Genomic DNA, 13,096 nt, shown 5'->3' with positions numbered 1-13,096 from the left:
TGATAACTCTGTGCTGAGGATGGCACATGGCCTGAGTATATGTGACTATAAACCTAAATCAGCTCAGTTCAGTTCAACATTATTGTGTCAGAAATCATGCAGAGAAGGTGCACCAGAAGGGACTATCTGGATTGACGGTGGTGGGGGCACTTTACAGGCTCACCTTACATTTGCTGGAGTTTAGAATAGTCAGAATTAACTTGATGGAAACGTCTAAGTTTCTGTCAGGAATTTACAGGGTGGATGTGGAGATGAAGTACCCTCTTATGGAATAATTTAGAACCAGTGGTTACAGTTTAAAAATAAAAGTTGCCCACTAAGAACAGAGATTAGGCAAATGTGCTCTTCTTAATGAGTCACGAGTCATTGGAACTCTCTTCTTGAAAATATAACAATAACTACATATGTTTTAATATTTTTAAGACAGATGTGGATAGATTCCTGAGGACTACAGATGCTGGAAATCAGTCAAAAAGTGTGATGCTGGAAGAGCACAGCAGGTTAGGCAGCATCCAAGGAGCAGGAGAGTCGACGCTGATAAAGGGCTTATGCCCGAAACGTTGACTCTCCTGCTTCTTGAATGCTGCTGAACCTGCTGTGGATAGATTCCTGGTGAGCAAGGAAATGAAAGGTTATCAGAGATAAGCAGAAATGTGGAGCTAATGTTACAATTATTATTAAATGCTGGAGTAGAATTGTGGAGCAAAATGGCCTAATCCTGCTCCTTTCTTGTATGTTAGAAAACATTGAGTTGAATAAGTATTAATAAGAATTGCTTTCAAAAAAATGTCTAGCGTTGATTTCAGTGATTATTTTCGAGGTGCCTGTTAAAAACCATCACAAGGATTTTTGGAAAGGGAGAGAAAGAAACAGCAATGTCTGCGAGTTGACAGTTAATGCATTGCAATAAAGGAGGAACATCATACTCAAGAGTCTTACAGCTACATGGGAACCACAAGCATTCAGCTCCTTCACTTGGACAAATGATACAGTAATGAAAGTGACTACTACACCTGAGAATGTCACAGAGCCTGAAATCCATCTGAAGGAAATAGATGCATAGAGTCCAATGATCTTGGTCTCTGTGGTGGCTTGACTAAGGATGATATCTCATTCTGGATGAAGAAAGATTCCTCATATTGTCAAGATTTTAATGACACATTTGAGAAATCAATGCAGTCATTCAGAAACCAAGTTAAATTTCATTCAAAAAAATTCCTTTCAGATCCCCCCCAAACCAATCTCCATCTTGACTTGAAAATATATCACTGTTCCTTAACTGTCGCTGAGCCAAAATCCTGCAATTCCCTCCCTAATGACATTATGGGTCAACCCATAGCAGGCGGTTCAAGAAGGCAGCTCACCACCACCTTCTCAAGGGCAACTAGGGATGGGCTGTAAATACTGGCCAGCCAGTGATGCTCACATCCTACAAATGAGTTAAAACATTAACAATGAAAAATACAATCAGACTGCCTAATTTGTTATACTCACTGTTTTGTCTGAAAATTCTTCTCAACCTCATTGACTGCACTGGCTAATGGCGGGTTTAATGACTGGTGAAACCCTGTTGTAAGTCACTCATTGAGTAGGCCATCACTATCATAAAGAGTAATGATCCCAAGGAGATGGTGCATGGGAATGACTGAGTCTCATCTATAAAGGGGACGGCATGCTGAATAGTATGTGGATGAGTGTGGGGTGCTATTAGAAGCATAAAACAGCTGTTAAGGTATTCTGACCCCTTTTGTTCAGTCGCAGAAGGCAAGTGTATACGCAGTCAAGCAGAGCTCTGTTGAATTACCCTTTGGCTGATAGAGGGTGGGAATGTCATAGACCTTGCAAAGCACCTGTGGCATCTTGTTGTTGAAGTTGCACCCTTGTTCACCATTAATCTGACATGGAACACCAAATGGTCATATCAATTACACACCATCATATTGGTCACAGTTGAGGCCTTTTTGGTCACAGATGGCAATGGCCACTTTTTAGATAATTACTTGAGAACATCCTCCAAAGATCAAGAAACACGTGCTGTAAATTTTATGCCTTCTTGTGTTGTTGTTTCTTTTGGGTAAATACTGATTTATGACATTGCTTTTCTGTTGCTCCAGATTAAAAGTTTGGATATAAGCTAATTTTTAAAAAATCATAAAGTATTTTCATTTGTAAGCACTTCCTATTTTAAATAGGTTTATTGCAAGATAGATGTTTTAAATATATATTTTCTGTTGTTTATTTGCCTGTGTGCCAATGCAAAGTTTTGATATTTCTATTTTTATTGTTTTTACTATTAGAATAATACACTTCTTTTGACAACATTATATGTCCTCTCAAGCTTGACATAGCTTAACCAAATTAACAATAAATGTTTCGGGGTGAGAAGGTCTAAAGAAAATCCCTTTCGAGGAAACTATTGTGGTTGCATAGGCTGCCATTGTTACTTGTATTGGCTCCAATGTCCATGTCGAAAAGTGTGGCGCTGCAAAAGCACAGCAGGTCAGGTAGTATCTGAGGAGCAAGAGAATCGAAGTTTCAGGCATAGGCCCTTGTTTCCTGATGAAGGGCTTATGTCCAAAATATTGATTCTCCTGCTTCTCAGATGCTGCCTGACCTGCATGCTTTTCCAGTGCAACACATTTTGATTCTGATCTGCAGTCCTCACTTTCTCCAATGTCCATATCCTTCTCTGCACATCCTGCCATAAAGAGACTATTTGGGCCTTAACGAAGCAAGACTCCTGCCAGCCCACAGTTAATTCAAACCAAAGCCTGCTTCCTATTTACTACTGAGTAACTTCATCTGTGGTCAGGGTGGAGATGGTCAATGATACTATTTCTAGACAATTAACCTAGAGACCCAGGTAATGTTCTGTGGACCCAGGTTTGAATGCTGGCAAATGGTGGAATTTGAATTCAATAAATATCTGGAATGAGAAGTCGAATGATGACCATTTTGCATCAGCAAAACCCATCAGATTCATTAATGTTCTTTAGGGAAGGAACTTGCCGTCCTTGACTTGGTCTGGCGTACACATGACTCCAGACCTGCAGCAATGTGGTTGACACTTAACTGCCATCTGGGTAATTAGGGATGGGTAATAAATGCTGTCCTATCCAACATTGCCCACAGCGTATGAGGGAATAAAAAGAAATGAATAGCATCAGGGAGCCCCACGAACCCAATTCAACTCGGCTATTTTACCAATTCCTCCTTCTGTTTTTCTGACATCTGGTGGCCAGAAACGTTCAGTCCATTTAATCCCAATTCTCTTTCTACACATATTGCAAAGTATTTCCAGCATTTTCTGTTTTGTTTGCAGATTTCCAGCGTCTGCAACATTCGGCACCATGGACCAATAGAGAGGTTGAGTGATTTGTTGGTTGTAAATAGGATCCTAATTCATTTGGAACACTGTGCCGATTATCAACATTTCCATACCAACTTGAGAGTTCCTGCTGACTGTTCTCCAAAAAGTCAGAGCACTTTGCTAAATTGCATCTGATGCAACACAGTATGCCTTTATGCAAATCAGAGAATGGTGACATTCTACCAGAAGTGTCACCACTGCAGCATCAATCTGAAATTTTCATTGGTTCTGCTTGGGGCAACTTACTATGTATCAAAACTTTGCAGCTTGTCACAATCCCCAGCTAAAAGAATGCTTTGAAAAGTAAAAAGTTCTTAGAGTATAATGGTGCTTAATCAACAAAAAGGTAGCCCCTCAGATCCCTTTTCAATCTTTCTCCTCTCACTTTAAAAATATGTCCCCCAGATTTGAACTCACCTACTCTTTGCTATTCACCTTATTTATGCCCCTCATGATTTTATAAACGTTTATAAGGTCATCCCTCAACCTCCTACACTCTAGAGAAAAACACCCCGACCTATCCAGCCTCTCCTTGTAACTCAAACCTTCCAGAAATATTTGCTGAATCCTCTCCAACTTAGTAATATCCTTCCTGTAACAGGGTGAGCAGAACTGTACCCAGTACTCCAAAACTGGCCTCACCAATGTTCTATACAAGTTCAATATGACATCCCAACTCCTATACTCAATGGTCTGAGCAATGAAGGCAAGTGTGATCAATGCCTTCTTAACCATTCTGTTTACCTGTTATACAACTTTCAAAGAACTGTGTATCTGAGCCCTCAGGTCTCTATGTTCGACAACATTACCCAGGGCCTTATCATTACCTGGATAAGTCCTGATCTTGCTTGTTTTACCAAAATGTAATATCTCGCATTTATACAAAATTAAACTCTATCTGCCGCTGCTCAGCCCATTGATCCAATTGATCAATGTTCCTTTGTAACCTTAGATAACCTTTCTCACTGTCAACTATAGCACCAATTTTGGTGTCATCCACAGACTTACTAACAATGCTCCTAACTTCTCATCAAAATTATTTATATAAATGACAAACAAAAGTAGACCCATCACTGATCCCTTTGGAATACAGCTGGTCACAGGCTTCCATTCCGAAAGCATCTCACTTTCCATTCCGAAAACCAACACTTCAACAACATCCTGTCTCCTACCGTCAAGCTAATTTTGTATCCAATTGGCAAATTCTTCCTGAATTCCATGTGATCTAATTAGTCTACCCTGTAGATGCTTGTCAAAGATTTTACTAAAGTCCATACAGACAACGTCTACCACTCTACCCTCACCATATGTAGAAATGCAGGAGATGGAGGAGATACTAAATGAGCATTTCACATCAGCATTTACTGTGAAGAAGGATATGGAAGCTAGAGAACTTGGAGAAATAAATAGTGATATCTGGAAAAAGGTCCGTATTACAGAGGAGGAAGTGTTGGACATCTTAAAATGCATAAAAGTGGATAAATTCCCGAGACCTGATCACGTGTATCCTAGAACTTTGTGGGAAGCTGGGAAAGTGATTGCTCAGCTCTTTATTGAGATATTTGTTTCATTGATAGCCACTGGTGAGGTGCCAGAAGACTGGAGGATGGCTAATATAGAGCCATTATTAAAGAGAGACAGTACGAGTCCCAGGGAACAGAGCAGGGTGCAGGTTCATAGCTCATTGAAGGTGGAGATGCAGGTAGACAGAGTAGTGAAGAAGCATTTGGTACACTTGCCTTTATTGATCAGTGCATTGAGTATTGGAGTTGGGATGTCAAGTTGTGCTGTACAGGATATTAGTTATGGCACCATTGGAAAACTGCAAGTAATCTTAGTCTCCCTGCTATAGAAAAGATTTTGTTAAACTTGAAAGGGTCCAGAAAAGATTTACCAGGATATTGTCAGGGTTAGAGGGTTTGGGTTATAGGGAGAGGCTGAATAGCCTGGGGCTTTTTCCCCTGGAGTGTCAGAGGCTGAGGAGTGACCTTATAGAGGTCTATAAAATTGCGAGCAGCATAGATAGGTGAATAGCCAAAGTCTTTTTTCCCAGGGTAGAGGAGTCCAAAACTACAGGACATAGTTTTAAGTTGAGATTTAAAAGTGATTTAAGGGTAAAGTTTTTCATGCAGAGAATGGTGCATATATGGAACGAGCTGCCAGAGTAAGTGGTGAGGCTGATACAATTGCAATATTTAAAAGGCATCTGCATGGGTACATGAATAGCAAGAATTTAGAGGGATATGGGCCAAATGCAGGCAAATGACACCAGCCTTATTTAGGACAACTGGTTAGCTTGGATTAGTTGGACTGAAGTGTTTGTTTCCGTGCTGTACATTTCTATGACTCTATGGCTCTGTATTCCTTCTCAAGTGGATACACCTACATATTGATAAAGAACATTTTCTTGAACATATTTAACAAATTCCTCAACATCCAAGCGCTTAACACCATTGTAGCCCCAGTTTATGTTTGGAAAGTTAAAATCCCCTAATGTTACAACTATATTATTCTGACATACATCTGAGATCTTTCTACACATTTTTTTCCTCAATTTCCCTCTTACTATTGGGGGGCCTATAGTACAATCCCTTCAAGGTAATCATCCCCTCCTTTTTTCTGACTTCCACCCATATAGCTTCACTGGATGATCCCTTAGAAATATCCCCTCTAAGTATAACAGTAATGTTTGCCTTTATCAAAAATGCCACTCCCCCTCCTCTCTTGCCTCACTTTCTATGCTTCCTAAAGCATCTACAACCCAGAACATTGAACTGCCAGTCTTGTCCATCTCTCAGCCAAGTTTCAATAATAGCTATCGTGTCCCAGCCCCATGATCCTATACATTCCCTGAGTTCATCTTCATTACCTGTAAGACTTCTTGCTTTGAAATAAATGCAGTTTAATTCTTCAGAATTACTTTGTTCACTGACTTACTTTTGCCTGCTTTTTCTAACCAACATGCTCTTTTTAACTTCAGAACCATCCTCATTACTATTCTCACAACTAATGAGAATCCTCCCATCCCTATCTCTACTAGTTTAAAGGCTCCCAAATAGCACTAACAAATCTCCAGGATGTTGGTGCCCTCCAGTTCTGATGAAACCATTTTCCTCTATTCTGTTCATCACTCCTTCCTCTGTTTTGTTTCTTAATCTCTTTCTCCCACATTCCAAGCCTCTGTCCCTCATTTCGTCACTTTACGCATTCTTTCTCAAATCTCATCTACCTGCCTCGACTCCATCCCTCCACATTTCACCATCTGCAGATCATTCGTTCTGATCCCAAAGACTTCCAATTCTTTTTCTCAAGCCTGTTGCCCACTAATTCTCCTCCTTTGGTTCACTATGGCCTTCCCTTCCCTACTCCCTCCTCTCTCTCTCTCTCTGCTTCCTCAATCTCTCACCAGCCTACCTGTACCATTCCACTCTCACATTACCCTCCATCCTACTCATATCCCAATCCTCGCAGTGCTGCTTCAGCCTTGAATCAATTGCTAGCCCTCCCTGAATTGAAGACATCACTGTCCTAACTCTCTAGGCCCAAACCCTAGAGAGACTGACAAATTATACATTATACAATAATATAAAATGTTGCTTTCCAAATTTTGCATACAAAATATTTTAAAAAGACAATTTAGATCAGATAAACAGATATATTTATCAATTTTTCTTATCATTTACTGATACTACCACACTTCATGGTAATATTCCTGTGTCCAAAATGTATTGTAAGTGAATACTTCCTATTGGATTCAATGTAAATAGTACAAGAATACACATTATTATCCTGCTACATTTAATATTATCTTTTGTGTAATTTATGTCAATGGTTTCCTGTTAGCCATATTATTTTGATCACTTTTCTTCTGCACTCTATTGATCCTTTACCAAAGAGGTAAATGTTAAACTGAAGATGCTGTTAAACATGTTTTAATTCAAACAGATGAACAAATTTCTTTTGCTCACACATACCTATGTGCTTTCCATACATGTTATAGTAGAAGCTGACGCAGTAAGCACTGTTAATGGAACCATATGGATTTTTAGGTAGTGTGCTGAAAATAGGACTGAGGAGTCGAGCCTTTTCACCTTCTGTTCGAGGGCGGGAAGTCTCTATATACATGTAGAAACCTGTAAACATTAAAAAAAAGTAATTTAGCTAAATTTGTACAACAAACATTCAAGTGTCTCCAAATCACTTCAAATTATATTTACATAAAACTATATAAAGCGTCAATCAGAACAATGCTTGAACTTAAACATGGAACATACAACAGTACAGCAGAAAAAAAAAGCCCTTTGGCCCTGTATTCCTGATGAAGGGCTTTTGCCAGAAATATCGATTTTACTGCTCCTTGCATGCTGCCTGAACTGCCGTGCTTTTCCAGCACCACTCTAATCTTGACCCCACCATGTCTGTGCCAACCATGAGGCCATTCTAAACTAATCCGAATTGCCTGGATATGGTGCTTATCACTCCAGTCCTTACCTTATTCATGTGTCTGTCTAAATGCTTCTGAAACATTGATATCATATCTGTTTCTAACACCTCCTCAGGCAGCACATTCCAGGCATTTACCACACTATGTGTAAAGAAATTGCCTCATATATCTTTTTTAACCTTTCCCCTTTCACCTTAAACCGAAGCCCCCTACAATTTGCCATTTCCACCCTGGGAAAAAGACTCCAACTATCCACACAATCCATGGTTCTCATCAATTTTATATACTATTATCAGGTCACTCCCACAGTCTTCAATGCTCAAACAAAAATAATCCAAGTTTATTCAACTTCTCCTTATTAATAATACACTCCAAAACAGACAACATCCTGGTAAAACTCTTTTGCACCCTCTTCAAAGTTTCCATATCCTTTCTATAGTGTGTTAACCAGAACTGCACTCTTCAAATATAACCTAACTAAAGTTTTATATAGCTGCAACATGACTTGCCAACTTTCACACTCAATGCCCTGACTGACGAAGGTAAGCATGCCACACACTTTCTTTATAACCATATCCATTTGTATGATCACTTTTAGGGAGATATGGGCTTGCACCCAAGGTCTCTCTGCATACCAATGCTCATAGAGTACTGCCTTTTACTGTATAGTTTTCACTTGCTTTCAACCTCCCAAAATGCAGCATCTAATACTTGCCTGGATTAAACTCCATTTGCCATTTCCCCAACCAACTTTCCAACTGATCTCTGTTATATGGTATTCTTTGACAATCTTTCTCATTATTCACAACTCCACCATTTTTTGTGTCATCTGCAAATTACTGAGAAGACCACCTACACTACAAACAACAAAGGTCCCAGCACTGATCCTTGTGGAATACCTCTGGTCACAGACTGCCAGTGAGAAAAACACCTCTTCACAACAACCCACTTGCAGTCACAGAAACACTCATTTGTGAATAGAGTCCCCTGTCATTATCACTGAACTACACTTTGACCCTCCCTACTGTACAACAGTGCCAATTGCGGTACCATCAGCTAATTGATTCCTTCTCAAGGAAGTTGGTCTCTTAGAGCTAATGTCACTGGATTAGTAATCCAGGCTAGCGCTCTGGGGACGTAAATTTACATCCCTCCAAAGCAGTTGGTAGAATATAAATTAAATTCATACATCTGAAATTGAAAGCTAGCCTAATGATGACCATGAATCATTAAAGCTCATCTGATAAATTAACATCCTATAGGAAAGGAAATCCAGCCCACATTTGATTCTAGACCCACCCATGAACAAAGAGAAGCATTGCATGTGGCGAGGATTCAGAATATATTCTGGGTGGGGTGGTGAGGACCTTCACTGCTCACCTTCAAGAGCACCTTGGTAACACCACCACTTGCTATGATTCTGTAATTTTCTACATATGTCAGTCCACAAAACATATACTATGACGGCAGGGTTCTGTTGAGTCAGATACCATGAAATTTATTTACAAAATGCACTGATGACAAGGCTGTTATCTCACAGATGTAGATGCAAAGTCAGTTTTAATGTCCATAACTGACTACTACATGCACAGAGTGATTGAAGGCAAGGCAGTTTTTTTTAAATATTAGAACATCACACATTGTGATGGCATGTGACTATCTTAAATGTATAGGCCTGTCTGGTCTAGAATCTGTGTCATCGTAAAATATCCCCTGTTTTTCCTTTAAAGAAAGGAATCCTTGCTCTGATAAACAGGTACAAAGATTACACCCAGATATATTTTCTCTGTAAATTCAGATAACACTTTGTGGACATTTAGCACAATCAGATTTAGTTCTTATACAGTTGTTATGACTTGTTAGTGATGCTTTAATACTCTGTGCTTTGCTGTCATCACAGATGGATGTGTGTCATTTATCATAGGTGTATGGTTGTTGTCTGGCATGATATCTTCAGTATCAGAGTTTCATTCTGTGTGATGGATAGTTAGTGATGTGCAGTCCAGATATTTCTTTACAGGACCTGCTTACTGTCATTGTAGGTATATTGGACTCAACAATGTTGTACTTTGCCATGGTGATGCTTTGACATGGTTGAAGTTGGGATTGCTGCCTGTTTGCTCATTGATCAAAGATCATTACTGGAATGTTTATTGTTTGTAATATATGTATACGTGATTTGGATGAAAATGTATGTGGTCAGATTAGTAAGTTTGCAGATGACACAAAAATTAGTGGAGTTGTGGGTCCTGGGGATCTGAAACAAACAAAAACCAAAATTGCTGAAGAAACTCAGCAGGTCTGGCAACTTCTTTCCAACAATTGGGCAGTAAGAATACTAGAGGGAAGTACTATGTGGATCTAAAAATACCAAAAGAACTGCGGATGCTGGGAATTAGAAACAAAGATAGAAATTGCTGGAAAAGCTCAACAGGTCTGGCAGCATCTGTGCAGACAAATCTTCCATTCTGAAGAAGGGTCACAGGACCTGAAACTTTAACTCTGATTTCTCTCCAAAGATGCTGCCAGACCTGCTGAACTTTTCTAGCAATTTCTGCTTTTGTACTATTAGATCAGTCTTCCAAACATGCGAGTTGCCAGTGAGGGTTGACGATAGGCTAAAGGAGTATCATAGAGATCTAACATAGCTTTTTAAAAATCTTGGCAAATCACTTCATGTTTAATGATCATGGATTTTTCACTATGAATAGTGTATTCTGCAAGACTACTTGCTTAGGAAATGAGGTAATGTGTTGAACATCACATTTAGAATCATTGAGTCATAGAGCTGTACAGCACAGAAGCAGACCCTTTAGTCTAACTCATCTGTGCCAACCAGATATCCTATAAATATGTAGTCCCATTTGCCAGCATTTGGCCCATATTCCTCGAAACCTGTTCTACTCATGCACGCATCTAAGTGCCTTTTAAATGTTATAATTGTGCCAGTCTGCACCACTTCCTCTGGCAGCTCATTCCATACATGCACTACCCTCTGCGTGAAAAAGTTACACCTCAGGTCCCTTTTAAATCTTTTCCCTTTCACCTTTAATCTATGTCCTCTATTTTTGGATGCCCCTACTCTGCAAAAAAGAACTTGTCTATTCACCCTATGCATGCCCCTCATGATTTTAGAAACCTCTTTTACGTCATCCCCATAAGGCCTCTGACGTTCTAGGGAAAAAAAAAATCCCAGTCTATTCAGCTTCTCTGTCTAATTCAAACCCTCCAATCCTGGCAACATCTTTGTAAATCTTTTCTGAACACTTACAAGTTCAACACCATCTTTCCTATAGCACGGAGATCAGAATTGAATGAAATATTCTAAATGTGGCCTCACCAATGTTTTTTGCAGAAATCTTGGAAGAATGGATTAATGTACAGTTGACCATTGTGAGAAATTATTTGTCAAGGTACCACTGAGCAAACTGAATATGGTGGTCAATGCTCCAATACATGAATGCACTCATGTCTTACATGATCTTATGTGATGTCTTACAATTTTATACTCCACAACTACCTGGTGAAGGAGTAGCGCTCCAAAAGCTAGTACTTCCAAATATAAACCTGTTGGACTATAACCTGGTGTTGTGAGATTTTTAACTTGATGCATACATGGTATCTTTGAAGTGTTGCAACACAAGAAAACTTGGCGAAATAGTGAGCCACCAGAACTTAATGAAATTCTGGGCATAGATAATACCAGTCAGGCATAAGTGAGGACTGCAGATGCTGGAGATCAGAGCCTAGATTAGAGTGGTACTGGAAAAGCACAGCAGGTCAGGCAGCATCCGAGGAGCAGGAAAAGTGACGATCAGGAATGAAGAAAAAGGGTAGAAAATACCAGTGGCAATCTTCCATCACAAATCAGAAGGAATCTTGTGTGGGAGGATATGTTCCTTCAGTTGTTGAGGTATGGAATTGACATGTTTTCATACGTTTATATAAGTTAAAAGTGTGTGTGTGTCTCTCTCTCTCTCTCTCTCCATACATGCTGCCAGCAATTCCATCAATTTTGGATTTTGCTTGTTTCAAATCCCTAGCATCTGTCGTTCTTAGTTTTATTTTTGCTGACTCAGGGGCTTGTTGGATGTTTTCAGGCTTTTGGACCTGTTGTCCCTGGTCATCGTTTGATGCAGCTTGCTGAATCTGCTCTGCTTGGCTGTGACTAAATGTACAAGATCAATGCTGCAGTCTGCAGCACCGGTGTTGCAAATACCAAGTTTGTTACCTCATGGATTCTAACACTGTATAGATCTGTGCAAAGATTGCCCAGCAATAGGCGATCCATCTATTTTAATGATGTAGAATATTTATGGCATCGAGCCCATCGAACTGAATTGGTATTGAAAGTGGTTATTGTCAGAGGTAGGGGAGTGATCTGGACATTTCCTTTTCTTTTGGCTGTTTCTTTTATTTCCGTTTCTGTTTTTAATCCTGTCCTTTGTACACTAAGAGGGTGCTGGAGGATGGCGACTTGATAGTTTTTTCACCGTCTTCCACTATGCCTGAAATTGAGGCTGGCACATATCAGATGCCAATTATGGAGGCCATTGCCCACTGTGTGTGCCCTGAGAAGTTGCCCAGTGCTGTCCAGTATGATGTCTGGTGGAACAAGGGGCATACTGAAGTTGCCAGGCACCTGCTCTGATTTAAGAGTAAAAAATGAGGTCTGCAGATGCTGGAGATCACAGTTGAAAATGTGTTGCTGGTTAAAGCACAGCAGGTCAGGCAGCATCCAAGGAATAGGAAATTCGACGTTTCGGGCATAAGCCCTTCATCCTGATGAAGGGCTTATGCCCGAAACGTCGAATTTCCTATTCCTTGGATGCTGCCTGACCTGCTGTGCTTTAACCAGCAACACATTTTCAACCTGCTCTGATTTCCATGTCACATTTTCTTGACATATAGCTTACTTGGTGCATTTAGTAAGATGACAAGTGGAATAATAATGAGGCAAGCTGTGCTATCAATAAGGCATTTTGTTAACTATAATCCTCCTAATTGGCAACACTCCAACCGAGAAACTTGGTTGAAACCCAGCAAAAGCATAAAAGATGCAGCTAGATCCTCTCCAGCTAGATCTGACTGGATCTCTCATCTTATTCTGCCACAAATCCCACCATAGCCCACACCAGTCAGAAAACAACAAGGTTCCTCCTTTTGTGTTTGCCCTGTTATACTAACATTGCTATTTCAATGATTAGCAGCTTCATCACTTTGATTCACAGAACTGTCACAGCACCAAAGGAAGCCAGTTTGTTGGTTATAGCTGCAACAAA

General features: G+C 39.9%; 1 protein-coding gene across 1 annotated transcript in view; it reads right to left on the bottom strand.

Annotated features, from left to right (window-relative positions):
- Positions 1-13,096, bottom strand: part of mdga2a (MAM domain containing glycosylphosphatidylinositol anchor 2a) — a 924,938-nt gene that overhangs the window by 58,340 nt on the left and 853,502 nt on the right. Inside the window, exon 16 of the mRNA XM_060828983.1 lies at positions 7,345-7,503. Within this exon, the coding sequence (XP_060684966.1) occupies positions 7,345-7,503 (159 nt within the window). The remainder of the gene's footprint in view (positions 1-7,344; positions 7,504-13,096) is intronic.

This window comes from Hemiscyllium ocellatum, chromosome 8 (genome assembly GCF_020745735.1).
Source record: "Hemiscyllium ocellatum isolate sHemOce1 chromosome 8, sHemOce1.pat.X.cur, whole genome shotgun sequence".
In the NCBI taxonomy this organism is placed as follows: domain Eukaryota; kingdom Metazoa; phylum Chordata; class Chondrichthyes; order Orectolobiformes; family Hemiscylliidae; genus Hemiscyllium; species Hemiscyllium ocellatum.
The sequence above is the reverse complement of the archived record's forward strand: the minus strand, read 5'-3'. Positions and strand labels throughout refer to the sequence as shown.